This window comes from Cydia splendana, chromosome 11, assembly GCF_910591565.1.
Source record: "Cydia splendana chromosome 11, ilCydSple1.2, whole genome shotgun sequence".
NCBI lineage: Eukaryota > Metazoa > Arthropoda > Insecta > Lepidoptera > Tortricidae > Cydia > Cydia splendana.
In genome coordinates this window covers 20,620,684-20,645,888 of record NC_085970.1, presented here as the reverse complement: position 1 = coordinate 20,645,888, position 25,205 = coordinate 20,620,684, and the positions used below count along the sequence as shown (strand labels likewise).

The following is a 25,205-nucleotide window of genomic DNA, read 5'->3' as shown; positions in this document are numbered from 1 at the left end:
CTTCAAAGTAGGTATTTCCCTTTTGAGTTATTTTCTTTGGCGAACTGTCTGGCACTAGGTCTGCCCAATTGCTGCTCTTCACTGGTTTTTGGGAAGTTTTCTTAGTAGTTGATGTAGTATATCAGAACCGCGATATGTTTACTCCTAACGTACACACAATCACATTTTCCACTCGTAACATAACGACTAGAATCAATCTGTAAAAAATAAATTATTTATTTTCTATTACATTATTACATTAATGGATCATAATATTATGTACCTATGTACTACGTCAAAGATTGCAAAAACAGAAAAAAACAGCTTACATTCAAGGATGTTTGTCACTGAAGTTTGACGAATTAGGTACACGAGCTTCAATGGTGTGGCTCTTAATGATCTTCACATTTGATTTCTTTTAGGTACCTACATCTTGCACATGTTAAGCCAAAACTTATTATTATCCTTTTGGAAAAACAGGAAAAGTCTGCATTATTAACGACACTACAGTCATATCTAATACCTTTAATATATATTTCGGGGATCTCGGAAACGGCTCTAACGATTTCGATGAAATTTGCTATATGGGGGTTCTCGGGGGCGAAAAATTTATCTAGCTAGGTGTTTATATGTTTTCCGAGCATAGCTCGGTCTCCCAGATATTAGTTACCTTATATGAAATGCGTTATTCGATTTTTATTTCTTTACTTCTCGTAAAGTCAGCCATGAGAAAGTCCGTGTGTGTGTACTACCTGAAATTTATTGATTGTGCCATTTGTGCCATTTTAGAGGAGAAATGAAGATTTACATGTTCGGATAGAATATATGTAAATTACAATATTTCATTGAAATTATTTGTTCTCTTCGTAATGACAGCCAGCCATTTGACATTTCAAAGTCCGCTGTCATATCGCACCCAGCGAATAGGTTATGTTTTATTTTCAAATAAACGATTTATTTTTCTAAACTGCAACATTCCTAACTGTAGGTACATCGGTGGACCTTATTTCAAAAGGCATACAGTCCACCGATGTGCAGTTAACAGTGTGGGTGATTGTACAATTCTGCCGTGCTTATAACAAGAGCAGTAGAGTCAGACCAAGAAAAGTCTGCAGCGGATTTGATAGGCCACGCAGTGCAAGTGTTATTTTAAACGTCAAACTTCTATGAAATTATGACGTATAAATAACACTTGCACTGCGTGGGCTATCAAATCCGCTGCAGACTTTTCTTGGTCCGACTCTAACTCATTTTGAAGTGTCATTCAATTGGATACTTTGTACTTGTACAATATGTTCTACAATTGAAAGAGATTTCAAAATGAGTTACTGCTCTTAATAAGCACGGCAGAATTATTTATTTGATTTTGTCAGATCACCGTATTTTAGGTTATAAGGTCGACTACTGTCCTTAAAATTTTGTATGACATTACAAGCAAAATATCAGCAATCGTGAATTAAGTATTATAGCCGAGTCTATTTTAGTCCGATAATGTAGCTTATTTCAAAGACTATGAACTCTAAGTACTAGAAATAAAGTAGATTTTGCGACATGATAAAGACGGTTAAATTTGAGGCGATGGAATAAAAGATTCACTTTAAAAAAACCTTATATAAACTCCATTAGAATCTATATTTCAAAATCTTAAACCATGGATAACTTTTAACTATCAATGCCACATGTGCATAAGTGGTGATAGCATGTCATTTAGCCAACTATTCATTAAAATACGCTTTTAAGTAAACTTGTTTAGAATTGATTTTTCAAAAGCTCAAACTATAGATAAATTTAACTGTCAATGACATATCTAGATAAGTGGTAGAATGTGGTTTAACCATCTTTTCTTTAAAATACACCTTAAGTCGTCGAGTATAAATATGATTTTTCAAAACCTCAAAACATGTCACGTTATCATTAGTCACATATACGTTATCCTCGCGAACTATTAATTAAAATACGCTTTAAGTAAATTTGTTTAGAATTGATTTTTCGAAAGCTCAAATCATGGATAAGTTTTAACTCTCAATGACATATGTGGATAAGTGGTAGAATGTGATTTAACCATCTTTTCTTTAAAATACACCTTAAGTCATCGAGTTTAAAATTGATTTTTATAAACCTCAAAACATATCACGCTATCATTAGCCACTTATACGTTATCCTCGCGACTTTTTACCGAATTATATCATTTATCAGATAGTCGTCATATCATGCATTAAATGATTAATGATATGGTGACAAAACCATCATAGCCGTCCTGAGTCACTTTTAAAACCCTGCAAGGCTATGATGGTCGACTGTATAAATGATATGGCTGGATAAATGATGATAAAACGGATATTTTATCCAGTTTTTATTGATTTGTCGTCTTTTCCACTTTTGACAGCGATAGTCGTTAAACGATTAACTGCATAACATGGTCGTTGGATAATATGTCATTTGTCTACATATCCACCTTAAACTTAGTGGATAAGTGGATAAGTTAAATGATATAACGGTCACTTGTCTAGATTTATACAGTTTTATAACATTCATACCGTTTTGTCCACTTAGACAACAATACACGGTAAGTGGCTACTATTGTTGGATAATTGACGTATAAATAACACTTGCACTGCGTGGGCTATCAAATCCGCTGCAGACTTTTCTTGGTCCGACTCTAACTCATTTTGAAGTGTCATTCAATTGGATACTTTGTACTTGTACAATATGTTAAATTCTACAATTGAAAGAGATTTCAAAATGAGTTACTGCTCTTAAAGTATTATTTATTTGATTTTCACAGATCACCGTATTTTAGGTTAATAAGGTCGACTACTGTCCTTAAAATTTTGTATGACATTACAAGCAAATATCAGCAATCGTGAATTAAGTATTGTAGCCGAGTCTACTTTAGTCCGATAATGTAGCTTATTTCAAAGAGTATGAACTCTAAGTACTAGAAATAAAGTACATTTTGCGACATGATAAAGACGGTTAAATTTGAGGCGATGGAATAAAAGATTCACTTTAAAAAAAACCTTATATTAACTCAATTAGAATCTATATTTCAAAACCTTGAACCATGGAAAACTTTTAACTATCAATGCCACATGTGCATAAGTGGTGATAGCATGTCATTTAGCCAACTATTCATTAAAATACGCTTTAAGTAAACTTGTTTAGAATTGATTTTTCAAAAGCTCAAACTATGGATAAATTTAACTGTCAATGATAAGTGGTAGAATGTGGTTTAACCATCATTTCTTTAAAATACACCTTAAGTCATCGAGTATAAATATGATTTTTCAAAACCTCAAAACATGTCACGCTATCATTAGTCACATATACGTTATCCTCGCGAACTATTAATTAAAATACGCTTTAAGTAAACTTATTTAGAATTGATTTTTCAAAAGTTCAAATCATGGATAAGATTTAACTCACAATGACATATGTGGATAAGTGGTAGAATGTGATTTAACCATCTTTTCTTTAATATACACCTTAATTCATCGAGTTTAAAATTGATTTTTATAAACCTCAAAACATATCACGCTATCATTAGTCACTTATACGTTATCCTCGCGACTTTTTACCGAATTATATCATTTATCAGATAGTCGTCATATCATGCATTAAATGATTAATGATATGGTGACAAAACCATCATAGCCGTCCTGTCGTAGTTCTATGGAACTATCGCCATGTCTACTTAGCCAGATTTTTTTTAGTCATTTGGTAGTTTTTCGCTGTTGTTGATTCACGCGAATACCGGTAGATGGCGCTTATATCAAAACTCGGGAATACCAACCTTGATTAGAAATAACTGCTGGCTGATTGTAATACATAAGTAAAGAGAATTTTTGCGCATATTTTAAATTTAAATTTTTGAGGAATCTTTGAGAAAAAAAAATTGAAGTTGGTTTTTGACCGATGGATTGTGGTTCTTGAAGAGAAAAGTCGATTTTTGTTCCCTGATTGTTTGACCAGATTTTATTGATTTTGCTTTGTGAGAGTTCGGTTATTAATACGAAGTTTTCTTGTTCCGTTTGCGATTTTACAACGCTCATATCTATAACAGAATTTTGAAAGTGCGCGGCGGGTTGCATCGGGCCGTGATATCGGCCACCCCTATCGCCGGCGCCAGGGAAAGCTTTGATCCCCCCGTCGGGACGACTCCGGGGGCGTTCCTGAAAACCGACTGTACCCACTGTCAAGTCGAGGACTCGAGCCCCTAACTGCTATACAACTCATACAAGTAAATTAGAGTTCGGATACCAGCAGCCTTACGCTTGTTTCCATCTTTATCTTCTCACCTTTTTTTCCTGACTGAACTTCAAGACCTTAATATTGTAAATTTTTAAGTATAGTTTCCGATTCAAATTTTTTATAACCAGTTAATTATTTATTGTGTTTTTGTGCCATATTTTTTGTTTTGCCATTTATCCCTTGTTAAATATCTGTGATCCGCATTTTACTTTCCTCAAAATTCAAATAGCCTCATCTGACGGGCGTTATAAATATTCGGTTTTAAATTTAGGTTTCATTCATCCAGTGAGTCAGCCATCATCGTCCATACTACCCGCATCTCATTAATTAATTTTTTCCTTCAACAGCTAAATTTTCAGCCGAGTTCTTTTTTTTTACCTACTTCTTTACCCCTTTTTGCGGAAGGCAGACGATTAATATTGTTTGAATAAATTAAAACGATTGAAATAGTGCTTTTGTAAATTTTGTAAAAAAATTATTTTAAATCTATACAGGGTGAAAATGTTTTACTTTTGTTTTACTGCAGCATCTTATAATTAAGGACACGTTTTTGTTCGCGGGCCGGGTACATGACTCTTTCATCTTTAACAATTCTTCAATAAAAGACGAGTTACGAAGATTGCATAACGACCATATTGGAGAATACTTTCTTCTGGGTAAGCAGCAAGTTGTAATTTGCAAAAAGCTTAATTAATACCTATATTTAGATACCTAGAGTTCATCCATGCAAGTCACCTGCTAGTTTTACGTGAAGTATGATGCGGCAAATGAGCTGCAAAATTGCATGGACACATTATGAATGAATTAAATTCGCAAGGTGACCATATACATACTCGTAATATTGCGGCTGGGTTACATTGATTGAATAGTCGGTGTAAACTTAGCGTGCTAGAATATGATTATCTAGGTATGTACAAAAATTAATACACCAAAAAAATAAAAAATAAAATATTTCAGGTGATTCGGGGTACGCTATTGAGCCATGGCTCATGACGCCGGTGCTGAACGCTGCCCAGAATAGTCCGGAAGAAAGGTACACGGCCTGGCACTGCCGCGTGCGAAAGACAATAGAAAGAACGAACGGATATTTAAAAAATATATTCCGCGGTCTGGGAGACGACCGTGTGCTCCATTATAGCCCGGCTAAGGCTTCGGCTATTATTTATACTTGATGCGTACTATATAATATAATGCATCATTACAAGTAAGTGAGCTTTAGCATTTATACATAGCTTTAATCAACATAGCTTTACACATAATGAAATAAAACAAGATTTGGTGTTCAAGAAAAAATAAAGTTTTCCAGCCGCAAATAATTTCATTTTGGCTCCGCTCCTCAAAATGAAAACAACCTAACCCTTGTATGATCACTCGAATGTGACCTTAATGTTACCTTTGTTATACTGCCACTTCTAACCCGAGGAAACATCTGATGAGGAAGCATCCGTAAATCTACCCCTTACCAAATGTTGTTTACTATTATACTTAAGGGACATACTTAACTTTAATATAGAGAAATTCAAGTGCGTATTTGTGGCTCCGGTTAATGCGTTCAAATCAGTGTTTCCTCGGGCTGATGTCACCGGCTCAAGTGGCTGCTGCTTCCATTTCAATCGGGCCATATGGAAAAGAGGAGATAAACTCATAGTCTAATAAAACATGGTCTTCCATTCCCAGAGTGACACGGGGCTACGTCACAACAACATGGCCGCTATATATAGCGCTATCGCATATTATCATATAGCGCTGTCGCATGATGACGTAAGCCCGTGTCAGTTAGGTGACCTAGAAAAGACGGGAATGGAGTACCAGGCGGAGTATATTATTATACCATGATAAACTCAATGTTCCACACAAAAAAGACAATCAGGTTTATGCGTTCAAATCAGTGTTTCCCCGGGCTGATGTCACCGGCTCAACTGGCTGCTACTTCCATTTCAATCGGGCCATATAGACAAAAGGAGATGAACGCAATGTTCCACACAAAAAAGACAATCAGGTTTATGCGTTCAAATCAGTGTTTCCCCGAGCTGATGTCACTAGCTCAACTGGCTGCTACCTCCATTTCAATCGGGCCATATTGACAAAAGGAGATGAACGCAATGTTCCACACAAAAAAGACAATCAGGTTTATGCGTTCAAATCAGAGTTTCCCCGGGCTGATATCACTAGCTCAACTGGCTGCTACCTCCATTTCAATCGGGCCATATTGACAAAAGGAGATGAACGCAATGTTCCACACAAAAAAGACAATCAGGTTTATGCGTTCAAATCAGAGTTTCCCCGGGCTGATGTCACTGGCTCAACTGGCTGCTAAGGTAAAGGGCCCCTGTTTCGGCAGGTTAAGGCTCTTGAGAGTGAGTTGAGAGTTTGTATATTTTTTTAAATATTACTAAGCATATCATTACCTTGAAAGCTTTTGAATAAGTTATAGTAGTTCTTTGTTGATAATTTAATGTATAAACTATAGGGTTTTAGTTGAAACCTTATTTTATATGAATTTTGTCGTGAACCTCTTATTTGGCTCCCATTTCGTGATACAAATTTAGGTCAGCTCCTAAGTTCGTGAATTCGTGTCCTCTGTTTCGGCATAAAGTTTTCTTAGAGTAATTGGTGATAATTTGCTGATAATCATTTATATTTAACGGTCTTACCTACTTACGAATAATTGTATGGTCAAATTAAAAATAATATTAAAAAAAAAATTGAGAGCTAGCTTAAAGTTATTTGTACTCGTCGTCTTTAATGGTTGAATTAAGACTTTGTAAACCATATGGGTACTTTAATACGTGATTAAGAGCCAAACTATTTAAATAAATAAAATTAAAATTAAAATAAATTAAAAAATTTAAAATTATTTACAAAAAATAATTTACTATCTTATACGTTAAATATAAACATACACAAAAATAAATCAAATAAATTGAATAATAAATAAAATTGTGCTAGTAGTTAATATGAGAATATACGTGGAATATACCTTAAAATTTTTAACTCTGGTCACATTCAAACTCGTTTTATGAGAATTCTAGTGAAAAAAACATATACCGAATTTCGCTCAAACGAAACTTCATGAAATACATTAATTGTTTACTAATTTATTTTTTTAATTATCTTCGTTGTTATATTTAAAAACAAGCACTCAAAATGTATCTAGAAAATCCTTGATTCGTTAGTGGCACGAAATAGGAGACACACGAAAAATAAAATGACCGCTATTTCGTGAGTCGATTTATTGCAATTTTAAGTTATTTCTATGCATATATTCAATCAATTACTAAGGAACCCACAGAAACACTCCCAAAAACTTTTATTCGAATGGATTTAGCTTTTCCTTCCTATAAGCTTAACAAGTGAGAGCGCGCACCTTACGCCTAAAAAAAGTGCACGCATACAACACAGCTGTTAGCGGCCCTCTGACAGTTTCGACCATCGTATTACTCTCAGATTAATTACTAAAATATTGGTTATTACTTTATTGAAGAGATTAAATAATACAGATTTTTTTCATATGTATAATTAGAATAAAAAATAATTGAATTCCTTATTATTTGCGCCAGAAACAAAACTAACGAAATAACGTACTAACACGAACTTGGGGCCGTTTACCTTACCTCCATTTCAATCGGGTCATATAGACAAAAGGAGATGAACTCAATGTTCCACACAAAAAGACAATCAACTTTACTAACTGCTTTACCCTTGTTGCCGGATACACAAGAACAGATAGAAGAGGGTTGGCACACTATAGTTGAACGAGCTCCAAAGGATAAGCCACAAAAAAAATAGGATATTTTGAACGCCAGTGGAGAAAATCTTTCTCATTAATATGTTTCGGAGAAGAAAGACATCGTACCAATAACGCGTTAGAAAGCTGGCACAGGAGAATGAATACGCGTGTGCCCGACAAGGCCAAGTTAATTTTATTTTTATATATTTTGAGAAAATAATAAACAATTTTATTTTGAAAGCTCGCGTAGAGTGCGTCGACATGTGACAAGTGTATAAAAATGAAATAAAAAGCTTGCAGCAAAGAAACATTATTGCCCTTAGTTATTAGTAAAATATACCAAAATTAAACGACAAATTTTACGCCAAAAGCGATGAAATATCTTTTGAATTGTGTTTTTTTTTATGAACTGCAATACAAAATGTTTTGTTTCAAAGCGGGGTAGTGAAATTTATTTAATATATGTTGAATAACGTTGTTTCCCGTTTGGTAGCTAAAAGCGCCTACAAACAGAGAAGAGACCCCGCCTAGCGGGTCACTGGCAGTGATATGTTAATATGAAACCCTATGGGTTCGGTTACATGTACCAAGTAGAGTAACGGTAAAACGAAGTATGGAATTTTTACTCGGCCGAGTAACAATTTCATACTTCGTTTTACTGTCTCGCCACTCTACTCGGTACGTGCGATCCTGGCATATACAGGGTGTAATATAACAGATATCAGAAAACTTCAAATTGATATCGAAAGTGCGTTACCCAATGAGTAAAATTACATTAATAACTTTTTTTAAATAAACGTAGAAATATCCCAAACATTAACTTCAAACCCTCCCATACATTTAGTACGACGACTCACCCCTAGAGATAAAAGTGCTTGAGATTCATTATTTGCTATAATAAACTGTAATAAAATAATAAAACTACCGTTTATGAAATAATAAATCTAACATTTATTTTTTAATCACAACGTAAATTTTAAGAAAAGTTTATTTAGAAACATTTAAGAGAGTCCGTCAATGTACACAAAAAATGTACTTCCTTAAAAATAAGTTAAATGTTAGATTTATTATTTCTTAAACGGTAGTTTTATTATTTTATTACAGTTTACTATCGCAAATAATGAATCTCAAGCAGTTTAATCTCTTACGACACCGACGGCGTTCTTTGAGGGGTGAGTCGTCGTACTAAATGTATGGGAGGGTTTGAAGTTAAAGTTTGGGATATTTCTGCTTATATTTAATAGAGTTATTAATGTAATTTTACTCATTGGGTAACGCACTTTCGATATCAATTTGAAGTTTTGTGATATCTGTTATATTTACTGAATTATCGCCTGGCTACACTTAATGATTTCACCCTGTATATTGATAGGATCTACAAGTGCGGAAAACACGAAACAGCGAGTCACGATATATTGTAGGCAATTATATAAATTATATTGCACTGTGACAATTTCGCAATCTATTCTTACCAGCAAAATGCTACGTTTGACAGTGAACATAATTATTTCCTGTGTTCTTCTTATTGGCATAAGAGGGCAGCAAATGTTGGTAAGTTAAAAAAAATAAAGGTAAACAAAATATATATCTGTGCCATCTGGGAAAAAAACAGTAAATTATTTCACATCTGTATTCGTACAATCAATCAATCAAATTCTTTATTTCAGGCAAAAAATATACCCATACATAATTACAAACAATAATAACATCATAATAAAATTAAAAATAAACTTAAAAATACATGTCAACACAATTACATTAAAATTAAATTAAATTGAAATTAAATTGAAATTAAATTGAAATTAAATTGAAATTAAATTGAAATTAAATTGAAATTAAATTGAAATTAAATTGAAATTAAATTGAAATTAAATTGAAATTAAATTGAAATTAAATCAAAAATAAATTAAATTAACATTAAAATCACAATAACTATTTACATTGAATTATATACCGTGCCTCTAGATCCCATATGTAGGTCATTCCAGTGCCTCCAGAGTGTACCAGCGGGATTTCCAGGAATGAGCTGAAGCAGACTGTTGGAACTGTCACATACTCGGCGCATGAGGGATGCAGTGCGTTTACGGATTATCGCAATAAACGCGTCCACTCTAGCCTCCGCAAACATCCCCGAGGCGCTACAGTAACGTGGCAGTCCCATCAGCATGCGGAAACCATTATTGTATTGGACACGCAGGGCATTGAGGGTCTTTTTCGTGTAATTTGTCCATAGGCTGCACGCGTAAAAGGACTGGCAAAAAGCTTTAAAAAGGGTCTTTTTGACATCCCTGTCACACCGTGCAAACCTACGTGACAGCATGTTGCACCTTACTGACAATGCCCTGCGCTCCCTTTCTATGTCAGCATCATCCTGGAGGTCCTCGGTGACCCAGTGCCCGAGGTACTTGAACCGTGAAACTCTATTTAGAGGAACACCACATAAATATACAGCAGGAACTGACGTAAACTCCTTTTTGCCTGCCTTGAAAACGAGTAGTTCGCTCTTCTTGGTGTTGTACATCAGGCCATGGGCCACCGCATACTCCTCACAGATCTTTAACAGTTTGACAAGAGCGCTGATCGCCGGGCACAGCAGCACCATATCATCTGCATAGCTGATATTGTTAACAATGGTACCGCCAATTGAGCATCCAATACCCGTGCTGCTGAGTATTGAAGTCGAAATTAATTTTAACGGCATAATAAAATTTTACTTATTTAGTTATATAATTTTGTATTTTCCTCGATTAATCAAGTATTTGCAATAAAAAACCAAGACCAGAACGAACGAACTCTTCTATGACTCATATTTCACGTTCGACTTATTGTTAAGTTTGCTAAGCAAGTAAGGTATGTACGACTACGAGTACAACGATATATGGGGCTAGCCAAATTACTTGAAATAGTAGATTAATATAGGCATAAATATGAAAAACCGGGCAAGTGCGAGTCGGACTCGCGCACGAAGGGTCCCGTACCATAATGCAAAAAACGGCAAAAAAAAAGGTCACCCATCCAAGTACTGACCCCGCCCGACGTTGCTTAACTTCGGTCAAAAATCACGTTTGTTGTATGGGAGCCCCACTTAAATCTTTATTTTATTCTGTTTTTAGTATTTATTATAGCGGCAACAGAAATACATCATCTGTGAAAATTTCAACTGTCTAGCTATCACGGTTCGTGAGATACAGCCTGGTGACAGACGGACGGACGGACGGACAGCGGAGTCTTAGTAATAGGGTCCCGTTTTACCCTTTGGGTACGGAACCCTAAAAAAGGTACTCGATGAAATGGCAACTGCAAAAGGTGTAAAGTCTTGCGATTGCCCTCTTACCACTATGAGCTCATGTGGGCACAGATAACAAGTACGCAACTTTGAAGCGAGAGCTAATTGCCCGTACATCGGCATCGCGTAGTGAAAAAATCAAACAGATTATGACTGCGGAGGAACTCGGGGACAGAAAGCCGAGCCAGTTTCTGCGCCACCTGCGTAACCTCGCCGGCTCCGGGTACCCAGACGAATTTTTACGCACAGTATGGTCAAACCGACTACCTTCTTTGCTGCAAAGCCTGATTTCCATGCAAGATGATAATGTGTCTTTAGATAAGTTAGCTCAAATGGCAGATAAGGCGTACGAAACTAACTCATTGACTACACCTCAAGCGTCAGTCGCGTCAACATCTTGCCCTTTTTCTATAACTAGAGCTTAGTAAACTTGGTGTTAATCCTTAAATCCGTAAATGACGACTAGTGGTATCAAAATATTTTTTTGTTAAGGGTACGAGGAACACTGAATGCATGATAATGAACGACGTATAAATAACATTATCATCGCAACGACGGTAAACAATAGTTTAAATAGATTATTTATTTATTTATTTATTGGAGAAGTGGCAGCCTCATGGGCCCTTGCCAAAATACAGTAAGCGTAGATTACAATACAAGTAAAACATTTCACAATACAAAGTATTAATGCACAATATACGGTAATAGGCCTTCACGGTGTACTGGAGGATAGCCGGAGCAGCAGTACAAAGGATAATGGCGGCCAGACCACGAACCGCCGAATGATATCCAAGAATTGGACTTACGATTATGTCTGTTAATGTCAACAAAAAATAAAGAGTATAGTCTATGATAGGTATTTGAATTATTCGGTTGTCAATCTAAAAAAACAAATGTAGGTGTTCTTTTGTATGAGACGCCATTATAGTATGTAGTCTTGTTTTGAGAGTAATAAACTTAATTTGGTGTTTAAAAGCTTTTTCTTTCCTGCTTGGAGCCCTAATCCTCACAGGTTATGGGCCTTTAAAGTGGAGAGAGTGGAGAGCAGCAGGGCCGTAATACTCGGCGAAAATAATTGGCCAGCATGGCAGCTACAAACTCGTATTGTGTTGAAAGCGAGAAACCTATATAAAGTAGTGACAGAGGTATGTACGGAGACAAATACAGCGGAGAAACAAAAATGGGATGATTTAGACAGAAAAGCCCAGGAAGTTATTGTTTTAAGAGTGGAACAGGGAGTTTTACATTATTTAGCGATATGCGAGACTGCAAAGGAGATGTGGGACAAGTTGGTCACTGTTTACGATTCTAAGTCGAAGGTGGGCATTCATTTACTACAGCAGAAGTTTTATAGCCTTAAATATGAAGCACCCATGGCAAAATATCTGTCAACGGTTGATGAAATTGTCAATAAACTCAAGACGTTGAAGGAAGTAGTTTCAGAGAAGATGGTTATAACGAAGATTCTCATGACCCTACCAGAGTGCTACAAGCACTTTACTTCTGCATGGGAGTCAGTTGCAGAAGGGGAGCGGACTTTGAAGAATCTTCAAGCACGGCTATTGGTAGAGGAGGAACGCAACGGAGCTAGTCAAGAAAAAGTCGAAGCCACGTCCGCCGCGCTCCTGAGCAAGCATAACAACGCAAGAGTCTTCAAGAAGGGTGATCAAAATGATAGTGTGAAATGTTTTGAGTGTAGAAAAGCCGGACATTATAAGAATGACTGTAGAAATAGAAAATGTAATTATTGTGGAAAGGTAGGGCACCTTTATAAAGATTGCAGGGCAAGACAACACCCAAGAGTATCGAGGGCTCCAAATGCCAAATGCATAACTTTTAATGGATTTCGAGTTTAATGAAGCAGTAGCTTTGGCTACCACTAGAAGCGTTAATGAATGGCATAGTATCTTGGCTCACCAGAATCTTAACCAGGTAAAAGAAGTATTGAGTAAAAATAATGTAAAACTTGAAGGGCTGACTGAGCAATGTGTACCTTGTATTAAAGGAAAGCAGCATAGGTTACCATTCAGCTGCAGTACAAATCGGGCAAGTGCCCCTGGGGAGTTGATTCATATGGATTTGTGTGGACCAATGGAGGAGAGGTCCATAGGTGGGTCTCTATATTTCTTGTTGTGTAAGGATGAGTAGCTATCGCTTTGTATATTTTTTGAAACAGAAGTCAGAGACAAAAGAGAGGATCGAAGCACTAGTTAACAAGTTTGAAAATGAGACGGGTCATAGAATCAAAACTGTTAGGAGTGACCGTGGGACAGAGTTTGTGAATAAAGATGTTATGGATTTGTTTTACAGGAAAGGCATCACTCATCAAACATCTGTCAGCTACACGCCAGAGCAAAATTCGCGGGCTGAAAGAGACATGCGAACTTTAGTAGAAGCAGGAAGGACAATGTTACAGGAAGCTGCACTAGGAAAAGAACTTTGGGCAGAGGCAGTGAATACAGCTGCATATGTGATCAACCGGACTGGACCAAGTAAGGTACCTAATAAGACACCATACGAACTGATGTATAACAAAGAATTTGACATAAATACATTGCACAAATTTGGTTCAGAGGTGTACATCCATATACCAAAACAGAGACGTCTTAAATGGGACGCTAAAGGTAAGCATGGTATTTTTGTGGGATATGGAGAGTACAGTAAGGGGTATAGGATTTGGGAACCTAATACAACTATAGTTGATACATACAGAGATGTTACATTTATAAAAGATGTTACAGAGAAGTCTGACGGAAAGAAGAAGACCAAGACAATAGAAGAAGGAACAAAGAGTGATTTTATTTTACAGACGTGCATGAGTGAAGAAGAAGAAAAGGAGTCTTCATCTCCTGAACAGTTGCATGATATTTCTGGATATGAAACCCCAGACGAACCTGTTGAAGATGAAAACCAAATTGTGGAAAATGAAAACCAAATTGTGGAAGACGAAAACCAAATTGTGGAAGATGAAAACCAAATTGTGAAAGATGAAAATACAGAAATCGGACCTGAAACGGGACATGAAAATAATGCAACAGGTCGAGGAACAAGGACTAGACAGATAACCAAGCCTAAGCGTTTGGATGATTACGTTTTGGGATTTACAGCAATTAATGACGAAAGTCAACTCACATATAAAAATGCAATAGAAGGAAGTGACAAAAACAAGTGGAATGAGGCCATACAAGCAGAATTTGATGCACTAGAACGGAATGACACATGGATAGAGACTGATTTACCAGCGGGAAAGAAGGCTATTGACACCAAATGGGTCTTTAAAATAAAGAAAGGTGAGAATGGGAAGGAACAATATAAGGCAAGACTGGTGGTTAGAGGGTTTCAGCAGGAAGATAGATTTGATCACACAGAGATTTATGCACCAGTGGCTAGACTACCAACTTTGAGAATCCTACTTGCAGTTGCGTGCAAATATAAACTGAAGATGTTACAGATGGACGTAAAGAGTGCCTTTTTGTATGGAGACATAAAAGAGGACGTATATTTGAAAAGACCTGAGGGAATGGCGGAAAGCAGTAAAGTGCTTAAACTGCAACGATCGCTATACGGATTAAAGAGATCGCCTAAGATGTGGAATAATAAAAGTTCAATGATTTCATGATTAAGGAAGGGTTTTCAAGAAGCGAAGCGGATTGTTGCCTGTACTACAAGAGCAAAGAAAGAATTTATGTACTGATATATGTGGATGATATACTCATTTTAGGAAAAAGTACAGAGCAGATAAACCATTTAAAATTGGCACTGGAAACACGTTTTGAAATGAAAAGTCTCGGTGAAAATAATCTGAAATATCTCGGAATAAACATACTTAATAAGAATGACACCATAGAGTTAAACCAGAAGAGATACATAGAAGACATTTTAAAGAAGTACAAAATGGAAGAATGCAACATCATAGCGACACCTAGTGTAGTGGGTCTTGAACTAAATTCGGAACCGTCAAATGATGAGGAGATGACAAGGAAATGCAGAGGACTCATAGGAAGCCTCATGTATGTAATGCTGGGCACAAGACCGGATATATGTTTCGCTCTAAACTATCTTTCAAGATATCAGTCGATGGGATCTTCTGGATTATGGAAAGCACTTAAAAGAATTCTTAGATACTTGACAGGCACCATAGATGCTAAACTTATTTACAAAGCTACTGAAGAAGCTCCACTATTGGGATACACGGACGCTGACTGGGCGGGAGACAAGGCGGATAGAAAGTCTACGTCAGGATACGTTATGAACGTTTTCGGTTGTACAGCGTCATGGGGTTGTTCAAAACAACAATGTATCTCCCTTTCTTCAACCGAATCGGAATACGTAGCTTTGGGGAAGGGGGTAATGGAGGCGTGCTGGATACGTAACCTCCTTCTGGAGTTAGGGCTGCATTTTCAAAATTTTAAAATATATATTGATAATCAGTCGGCCATTCATGTTGCAAATAATGTAGACAACAAAAGACTTAAACATATAGATCTAAAGTACCATTTTGTGAAACAAAAGGTGACTGAAGGTCTATTGCTGCTAGAACATATTCCTGCAAGTCAACAGTTAGCTGACCTGTTTACAAAAGCGTTGGGAAAAGTAATTTTTCGAGACCTGTGTTCTCAAATAGGTTTGAGTGGTAATTTTTAACTTACCCTTAAAAGTATGTAAATGGTACCCGACAGACCCATAAAAGTGTTCTTTTATTTAAAGTGGTTAATTGTGTTGTGTTCGCTATGTGGTCGTAGTGTTTTAGTTGCTGACGATCTATGTTTGAAGGACTTCTAAATACTTATTCCTTCAATTTATAGTTTTTTCTGCTGTCGGTACCTAGCTTCTTTTGTTGAGGAAGGGTGTTAATGTCAACAAAAAATAAAGAGTATAGTCTATGTTAGGTATTTGAATTATTCGGTTGTCAATCTAAAAAAACAAATGTAGGTGTTCTTTTTGTATGAGACGCCATTATAGTATGTAGTCTTGTTTTGAGAGTAATAAACTTAATTTGGTGTTTAAAAGCTTTTTCTTTCCTGCTTGGAGCCCTAATCCTAACAAATGTCTTGGACTTCGGTGGCGTATTTGGCTTCCAAAACTGATATGACATGGTAATACTTGGTGGAATCTGAAGTGATTCCTGCAACCTCAAATTGGCCTTCTATTTGTGAAAACCATAACGTCGCGTTGTCTGGCCAAAACGGTGGAATTTTCACACTAACGCGACACACCGCCGGATCACAGTTACTTCCTACATCAGGCATTCTGTATAATCTGCTAGCAATATTTTATATATAGCACACAATATTCGATAAATTAATATCGGGGTCACCAGTTGTGGGACTCCTATTTTAGGATTCAAAGAAATAATTAATCACGTAGAATTAAAGTGTATTAATATTTATTCTGACATTACAAGAATCAACATTCGACAATTCAAGTGACACCTACTTATGTATTGTTGACTTAGCGGCCTGCTTCGCAGGCGGAGGTAAGCAACCGAAAAAGGTTCGCCACAGATACTCCAGCGCTCTGCCATCTGAGCTACTAAGACATCATCCATAGCCAGCGACATCTACCGTAAGAGTGTTACACTTCTTAAAAGGCTACCGGAGTTCCAAGTCATATTCACCCAAACAAGACACCAAGTCTCACCCAAGACAGTAATTTTTCCACTTTTAAATTTATCTGTTATATTTGTCTACTTTTATCACAGTCCAGGCTGTGAACTACGTTCCTCCCGTTCTCTAAATCTCACACTCTCGATTCCTTCTCATCGTACTGGTTTTATGTCGCACTCTTTCTACGTAGTTATTATTTCTGCTGCACCAACAAACCAACATATATGTCTGTCTTAAGTTCCATAGACCCTACTGGCGCTTAACTCCTTTATGTCAATATTCTCTAATTTCACTTTGATAGTGACAGTATATAGTTTGTTTACATTTCCGTGTGTTAAAAAAATCCAGCCGCGCACACACCAAGATAGGTCCCTTGGCTTAAACTTCTGGATCGCTGGTTCCTAAGTTTGCGATAAAATTATCTCCTTTGTTAAAATTTCTGGGGTGTATCCTGATTTCATTCGCATGTCGCACAACTTGAGGATACAGTGGAGAACTCATTTAATTTGAAAACATGTACTTGTCGATTTAGAGCAGGTATTTTCTGGTATAAAAATGCAATGTCTCAAAATGAGTATTTCATTACAGGGCGCAGGCAAGTGGACGGTGTTGAGCACGCAGCAGTGCGCGAAGGACGCAGACATGCCGTGGACCCTGCGTGTGCGCCGACACAAGTTCAACCGCACGCACGATGCGTTTGACGTTGACCTCGAATTAGAGGACGACCTCGATGACTCTTGTGCTGTTAGTATAATCTAAAATTTCTCAGGTGATTTTTTAAGTTTTAAACCTGGATTAGTTCACCAAAAGGTATTGATTCTATTAGGCAGCGCGGTAAGCTACCGAATCCGTCATGAATGAGAAGGATCATACCCGTTCGTTATATTTCTTAACAAACATTCCGTTGTCGGACGCCAGACCGTCAACATCTCCACTTCTTCAGTATCTCCTGACGATGCCTAGTAGAGAGGCGAAACCCTTGTCGAGTATTGACTTTAGGTGGTAGTTTATTGTTATATTTCATGTTTAGGGTGGGAACATTAATTGCATGTAAAAATACGCATGCAAGTCATTATGGATTGGCACTGATTGACTAGCACGTTATTTTTTTGCGGATTGGGAAAGTAATATTTTTGTTTTCACTGAAATACATTTTTGAACAATTAGTCAAAACCACCAAGGCACTTGCGACAACTAGTTATGATATGATTGAAAAATCCTAGTTAAAACTAGATTTGACCGACGCCTTAAAAAAAACTAGTAGTAAGTAGGTAGAAAAAAAGTGTTCACTAATAAAAAAGGGTTTTTACGGTAACATATTAGAGATGTAACTCGGTAGGTATGTAAAGCTTTTACAGAATGGTAGACTAGACAGTAATTGATGCTGTCCGCCTTACACCCATGTTTATTCATAAGCGCTAATTTTTTTTCATTTTCCAGATACGTTTAGATATTTGCAAGGTGGTGGACGGAGGCTGCAAACCCTACATGGTCATGGCTGATGATTGCTTGCCCAATTTTGTGAAAAAACACGCAGAAGTAAATGTCAAGTTGGTCCTCGGAAGCGCCGGGATGGACCCACCAGATTTTCCTATTCAAAAAGTAAGCCATAATAATTTCTCACACAATTAAATAATATATTTTGTAAGTAGGCGGAGATGTAAAAAATCTACAATATCAGAGAAAATTTTAATAGGTACTATCTAGGGGTGTAAAGGATCTCCAAGCGTCATAATAAAATTACATGACCTACTTATTTTCAGGGCTCTTTACATTTAAAAGATTACGTCATGAACATGGAAGATATGGAGAAGGAAGGCGTGTACGGCACGTTCGAGGTGGAAGCTTTCGTAATAAAGGGCGGGGAAGAACAGGCCTGCGCAAAAGTCGTCGTAAAATATGAACCGAAAGAAGACTATGGGGCAATGGGACGTTAGGCATATAATCCATCTTCTCCGTTCTGGGCTATACCCGCGAAAATCGAAGTTCGCAACTTGCAGGCATCTTTCTCTGACACTCTTATTACGCATTTATTGGAGTAAAAGAAAAAGATCCCCGCAATTTGCGAATTTCGGTTTTTGCGGTATAAGCCCCCTGTCACCGGACGGGACGGGTGAAGAATGGTTGTTATGCGTGAAGAGACAATGCAACCGACGCATGTCCAATTTGTCGAAATTTATTCGCTTTAAGTAACTGGTTTTATTTTTCTCAATGTGAGGTCACGGATCAAATTCAATACATATTCGAGACATTTTGTGGTACACACAGTATAAACCATATTTTATAAAAAAAAACTGTTTAATTTTTCTATAACTAGAGCTTAGTAAACTTGGTGTTAATCCTTAAATCCGTAAATGACGACTAGTGGTATCAAAATATTTTTTGTTAAGAGTACGAGGAACACTGAATGCATGATAATGAACGACGTATAAATAACATTATCATCGCAACGACGGTAAACAATAGTTTAAATAGATTATTTATTTATTTATTTATTGGAGAAGTGGCAGCCTCATGGGCCCTTGCCAAAATACAGTAAGCGTAGATTACAATACAAGTAAAACATTTCACAATACAAAGTATTAATGCACAATATACGGTAATAGGCCTTCACGGTGTACTGGAGGATAGCCGGAGCAGCAGTACAAAGGATAATGGCGGCCAGACCACGAACCGCCGAATGATATCCAAGAATTGGTTATTCGCATTTCCAGAATTCTTCATTAACTGCACCCGTCACGTTTGCCATTCACTGCATAATATGCTATCAAAATTAAACATTAAACAGCAAAATGCAAAAAATAATAATGACTGGAGCACGATCCGCCATGTTCCATGGATCATTCGAAAGTCCCCGGTGCTAGTTTATACACGTCAAGGTTGAGTAAATTTTGATGTTTGAAACACACAGAAAATTTTAAACAATACCGCCGAAACGACAAATATAAGATATTGCTTCAATAATCTTCTTTAAAGGTACTTTACTACTTAGTTTGATATTGATATTATTTTGCCTTTGCCCGCATTGATTAATCGTTTGTAAATAAATAACAAATTTTAAATTTTCCCTAAACAATTTATGAAAGACATAGATATTACTATCATTATTTTTGTTACACTTTCTAGACTACGAAGTTCCTCGGCGCAAATCGAGAAGCTCGTGGACTATATATCCACGAACGAATAATTTGCTGCCGGGGAATTTCGCGGCCCACTCGGACACGAGCCGATGGCAGCCGAGTGGGACCAACTAAAGGCCATGTTAGCAAACTACGGGCCTGATAAGTCCGTCGAGCAATGAAAACACGAAAGTATACCTATTTGATTATATTGCTATACTAATAAAATCTAGTAGTCGATTGCGTGTGTATTAGTTTTAAGGTAAAGTGACCTATACCTACATTTTCAGTTTGCCCTCAAGAAGTAGGACCAAAAAGTGAACAGTTCGTTTCATTACTAGCTTTTAATAGCATTTTTCAATTCAATTCATGGCTTTTGTACAGCTTAGAAATAGAAAAGGCGTCCCATTGAAAAAAATAAAGCAGTTGACGCAGTATAAAATAATGACTGTATTGCGGTGAAAAAACCATTGAATAAAATTTTTTAGCTGGCTGAACTCAACGAAATAGGAAATGACAAGACATAAAGTCCTGCACCTACAGGTAGACGGGGAAGAGTGCCGTAGTACCGTCCAAAATGCGATGTTTCCACGGCAATATCCATTTACCAGAAACTCGGAACAAGCAACAATGTTGTCGTTTACCCGGATGTGACAAAAGAAATTAAATGCTCAGATTGTTACTGCCTGATCACAGCAAGGAATTGTTTTAGAACATTTTATCGGGAAGACAAAGAAGACGTGACTTTAAAAGTATCTAAGTACGAGAACACCTATTGCTGATGCCATCCCCTCCGTGGCATATCGATACCGACAAACGCCTGCAGGTCGTAGCTCCATTATTGAAGAACCTTCTGATAAAAGTTTAGACATCAGTGACATGACGCAAATTTACGAATAAGTACACGTGTTAAAAATTTAAAGAGTACCAGATATGTATGATCTCAACCAATTATAGATTTATTCGCGTGTATAATTCGCGATTGTCTGCATTCCCAATCGTGCATTATCTGGGTCATTAGTCATCAATCGCGACCTACGGATATAGTATAATGTATAAGTGGAGTAAACAAGTGTAATCGAAAAATGTCGGAGAATAGTCCATTTAACGGAGTGGACTAACATGCCGCAGCCCGCCCTCAACGCCCACGGCGCAGCCCGGCCCGCCCGGGCCTGCACCAGCAAACATGCAACAGGAAGAAGAGCCCCCGAAGGTAATTCCCACAAGTGACATCCAAACATGGCTCAAAAAGATTGAACTGAACCTGCAAGACTCTGTTTCTGCTCTACATCCGCAGAAGGTAAACTTAACAGTGACCAGAAGATCAGAATTAACAACATGTGTCGCAGCGTGAACCACTTAGCCTCACAAATGGCTAACGAATACCAATCCCAAAAAAATTACGCAATCCAAGCATATCAGTCCCACCTAGCTCACCAAGAAAAAATGGACCTCGTACAACGTACCTATCCAAGACCTAAAGGAGTCGATCGAAGAATCCAGCCGACAAGTTTCCGGACCTGTTTCGTTTGCCGACGCCCTTAAGAAAAATGGAACAAAAACGATTGTGTCGGTCTGAAGCACTAATATTATAGAAATTCTGCTGATGAAAAAAACCCTTAATCTCAAGCTAGTTATGCTTACCCGGTTCCTAGTCCCCGTACCCGGTCCCACGCCCTCCACTGCCCCGATGCCTAAGTTCTACGAAAGTGTAGGCAAACTTCACAAAAGCCGAGGACAAAAAAAGACCACCAATTAGTAGTTAAACCAGTCAACAAATATCTTGAAAACATGCTTAATTTACTACAAAACATAGTCATACATATTATGAAAACAAAGCTGCACTTTAAGGTGGAAGCAAGCCGCTTTGCATGGTGATAGTAGACACCAAAGTAAGCGATTTTTTCCGAAGCACCCATAAATTCACCCCTTAGGAGCCGAGATTTAGTGAGGTCTATTAGGAAAAAAGAAAAAAAATCCACAAGTTTCAGGGAACAACAAATATTGAAAAAAATTATATAATTTAAAAGAAAATAACTTTTTTTAAAGTAAAAAAAAATAAATACAAAATCTTTTCAAACAATATTAGTGTGAAATTATTTAAAACCATTTTTTTCTCTTTTGCGTTTTATTCTTGCAAATAATGTCCTCGACTTTGAAGAATGTCTGAAAATAAGTGTTTTTGGTTAAAGACAAATATATTTCTTACTAAATGATGAAAACCGCATCAAAATCGGTTCGGCAGTTTTTGAGATACAAGTTTCAGAATTGGCTTACTTTTATTTATATGGGATTTTTCGTCTTATATAGTCCAAAAGGCGTGTAAGTCATAGTAAATTATATGTAAATTAGAAGGTACATACTTAATTTATCTACATTAAGGATATGTAGGGTAACTTGTTGATCAATGAAACACTAAAAGTTCAAGCCTTTCTATCTCTGGTGTTTTTAAAGTTATGAGTGTGACATTTCGTATGAAGATAAACAATTTCGTTGGCTATCATATGGCATTCTTGGTTTCTACTTATCTGTAACAGTTCCTGTGTTATGAGCCTTTTTTTGAAAAATGAGTTTTGTTTCATTGTGTACTTGTGCATGTTTTCAATGAAACACTCTGATTTTTACAGTGAAACAAATGTAATAATTATAGTCCACCATGAAACATCGTTAATAAACATTGAAACGGTGTAATAAATAAGTGACATTAATACATATATGCTTTCACTCAATTAATGAGAAAGGAAAGGAGAAAATAGTGGTAGGCTGAAATTAGTTATTTAAAATGTTTCCGACATATGGAATCATTATAAGATTGCTGAAATATCTAAAAGCGAAAGACTTGTTTCATTGTACACACACCTGAGTTTCATTGTGAATCGAAAATCTGGTCGGCAGGTACGGCATGCTGCGAAAAAGGCGCCTTTTATGTCCACGGAGCATGATTGCCAACTAGGTAGACGCGGGAGGGTTTTGAGCATCTCCATGCTTGATTTCATACACTTTCTTGCAACATAGTGTTTATACACGACTGTTTCAATGTAAGACATGTGTCCTTAACCTTGCCATCAATGAAACATTCAACATATAAGCCATCCTATCTCAGCCATTCCTAAAGTTTAGTATCTTATATTTTGTCATATGATAGACCAATTATTACCAATTTTCATGGTATTTTAGTTTCACAAATTTAGCACATAGGTTTTAATTATTTAAAAAAATAATGAGTTTGTTTCATTGTGTGCTGGTACTGGTGTTCAGTGAACATCATGTTTCATTGTATACTACATAAAAATGTTTCATTGTGAGACTAGGGGGTGTTTTTTTAATCAATTAATAAAAACTGCACCAAAGAGTGAAAGAAATTTAAAAATATTTAGCTCCAAATAAACTTGAATACACATAGAACATAACAAAAACTTAAAAAACGCCAAACTCGAGTCTATATCTTGGTAAAAAATTGCGAAACTTAAATGAAAAAATTTACTTTTGTTGCACGAATTCACAATAATGCTCGTAGCAGCGTGCTCCTTCTCCGAGGCGCGCTCGTGTTTTGGGGAGGTGCTGGGGGTCCCTGAGCCTGCCCTTGCTTGACAGACGGCACTAGCTGGTAACACCTAGTTTCCGAGATATCGCAAAGTTACACTGTGTCCGATTGTTTCAATGTAGAACAACTGACCCTATATTATATATTTATATGTGGAAAACTGCCATAGTCGCCATCTTACATAAAAAAGGAGATATATCGAAGCCGAGTAATTTTCGCCCCATAAGCCTCCTTTCCCATACGTACAAACTCTTTGCAAAAGTTTTATGCAACCCCCTAACTTGTATCCTCGATGAATGCCAACCTCCCGAGCAGGCTGGTTTTCGGAGCAGATTCTCTACAATCGACCATATACATGCGGTAAAGCAGTTAATGGAGAAAAGTCACGAGTACAACCGGACGGATTACGAAAAATCCTACGACAGTGTCGAGCATTGGGCGGTGTTTGACTCTCTCCATCGCTGCTCAATCGACAATCGCTACGTGGATCTGCTCTAGGAGCTATATACCTCGGCAACAATGCAAGTTTGGCTTTACAAACTCAGTACCCCAATATCTATCGAAAGGGGATACCATTTCACCCAAGTTTTTACGGCAGTGCTAGACGACGTCATAAAAACGCTTGCATGGGACAGAACTGGTATATATCAACTGGTATATATAGTGTCTTCTTGTCGCACCTGCCGCCTTTTTTGTTTGTCGAGTCCCTGGAAGACCTTCAAGGCATGGTTGAAAGCCATGCTTCTTTGAATAGATCTTAAGCTGAATACGTCCAAGACTAAAGTTATGACGAACATCTCTAGTAAATTGATTCCAACCGATACGGTTGGGAACGAAATTCAGGAGGATTGTGGTCGAGCAATACGTGTATCTTGGGTATATTCTATCATTTGACAAACACATCATCAGAAGAATATTTCCAGGAGAATCCAGCTGGGTTGGGCGGCATTCAATAAACTAGCGGACATCCTCAAACCCGTTAACATTCCACAATGCCTGAAAACTCGCCTCTAGCCAATGTGTCCTATGTCCTACCTATCATGACCTACGGTGCTGAGACATGAACGCTCACTAAAGAGGCTGTGTATAAAATCCGAGTGGCACAGAGAGCCATGGAGCGCGCCATGCTCGGCATCAAACTTCAAGACCGAGTGAGGAAAGTCGAGATCCGACGCCGCACCAAGATGCAAGATGTCGGATGCGTCATCATCATCACCAAACTTACTCGTAAATGGAGCTGGGCGGGACATGTTGCCAGGCAGAGTGATGGCAGGTGGGCCAAAATGTTAACGGAATGGTGGCCGCTTTCAGACGAAAGAAGTGCCTGGCGTCCGTTGGCTCGTTTGGGTGGACGACATTCCGAAGTTTGCGGGTCACTTCTGGATGAGTTTGGCTCAGGACCGGGATAAGTGGCGTACTCGAAGAGAGGCCTATGCTCAGCAGTGGGCGATTAAAGGCTGATATGATGGTATTATATATTTACAAGAAAAAGATTATTCATCTTCAGCTTCATTCATACTGGCTAAACTGGTTAAACTAGAGGATGAAATAAAAACGAGAATAAAATGTAGATCTTTTTTACAGATAAATATACTTTATATTGAAAATGTTATTATTTTTAGCAAATTATATAAGTTATTATACGTACTTTAACGTACCTACTAACTTTACAACTTTGATTTGCCCAATA

General features: G+C 37.2%; 1 protein-coding gene across 2 annotated transcripts in view; it reads left to right on the top strand.

Annotated features, from left to right (window-relative positions):
* The first annotated feature begins 9,416 nt into the window (after positions 1–9,416).
* The window catches only part of LOC134794943 (uncharacterized), a 67,604-nt gene continuing 51,815 nt past the window's right edge, over positions 9,417–25,205 (top strand). The window contains exons 1-4 of one of the 2 annotated variants that reach the window (XM_063766811.1): positions 9,417–9,511; positions 17,441–17,596; positions 18,293–18,454; positions 18,616–18,799. In XM_063766811.1, the coding sequence (XP_063622881.1) occupies positions 9,440–9,511; positions 17,441–17,596; positions 18,293–18,454; positions 18,616–18,789 (564 nt within the window). In that variant the 5' untranslated portion in view covers positions 9,417–9,439 and the 3' untranslated portion in view covers positions 18,790–18,799. Of the gene's footprint in view, positions 9,512–17,440; positions 17,597–18,292; positions 18,455–18,615; positions 18,800–25,205 lie in introns of those variants that run through there. The other variant, XM_063766813.1, reaches the window with a different exon arrangement.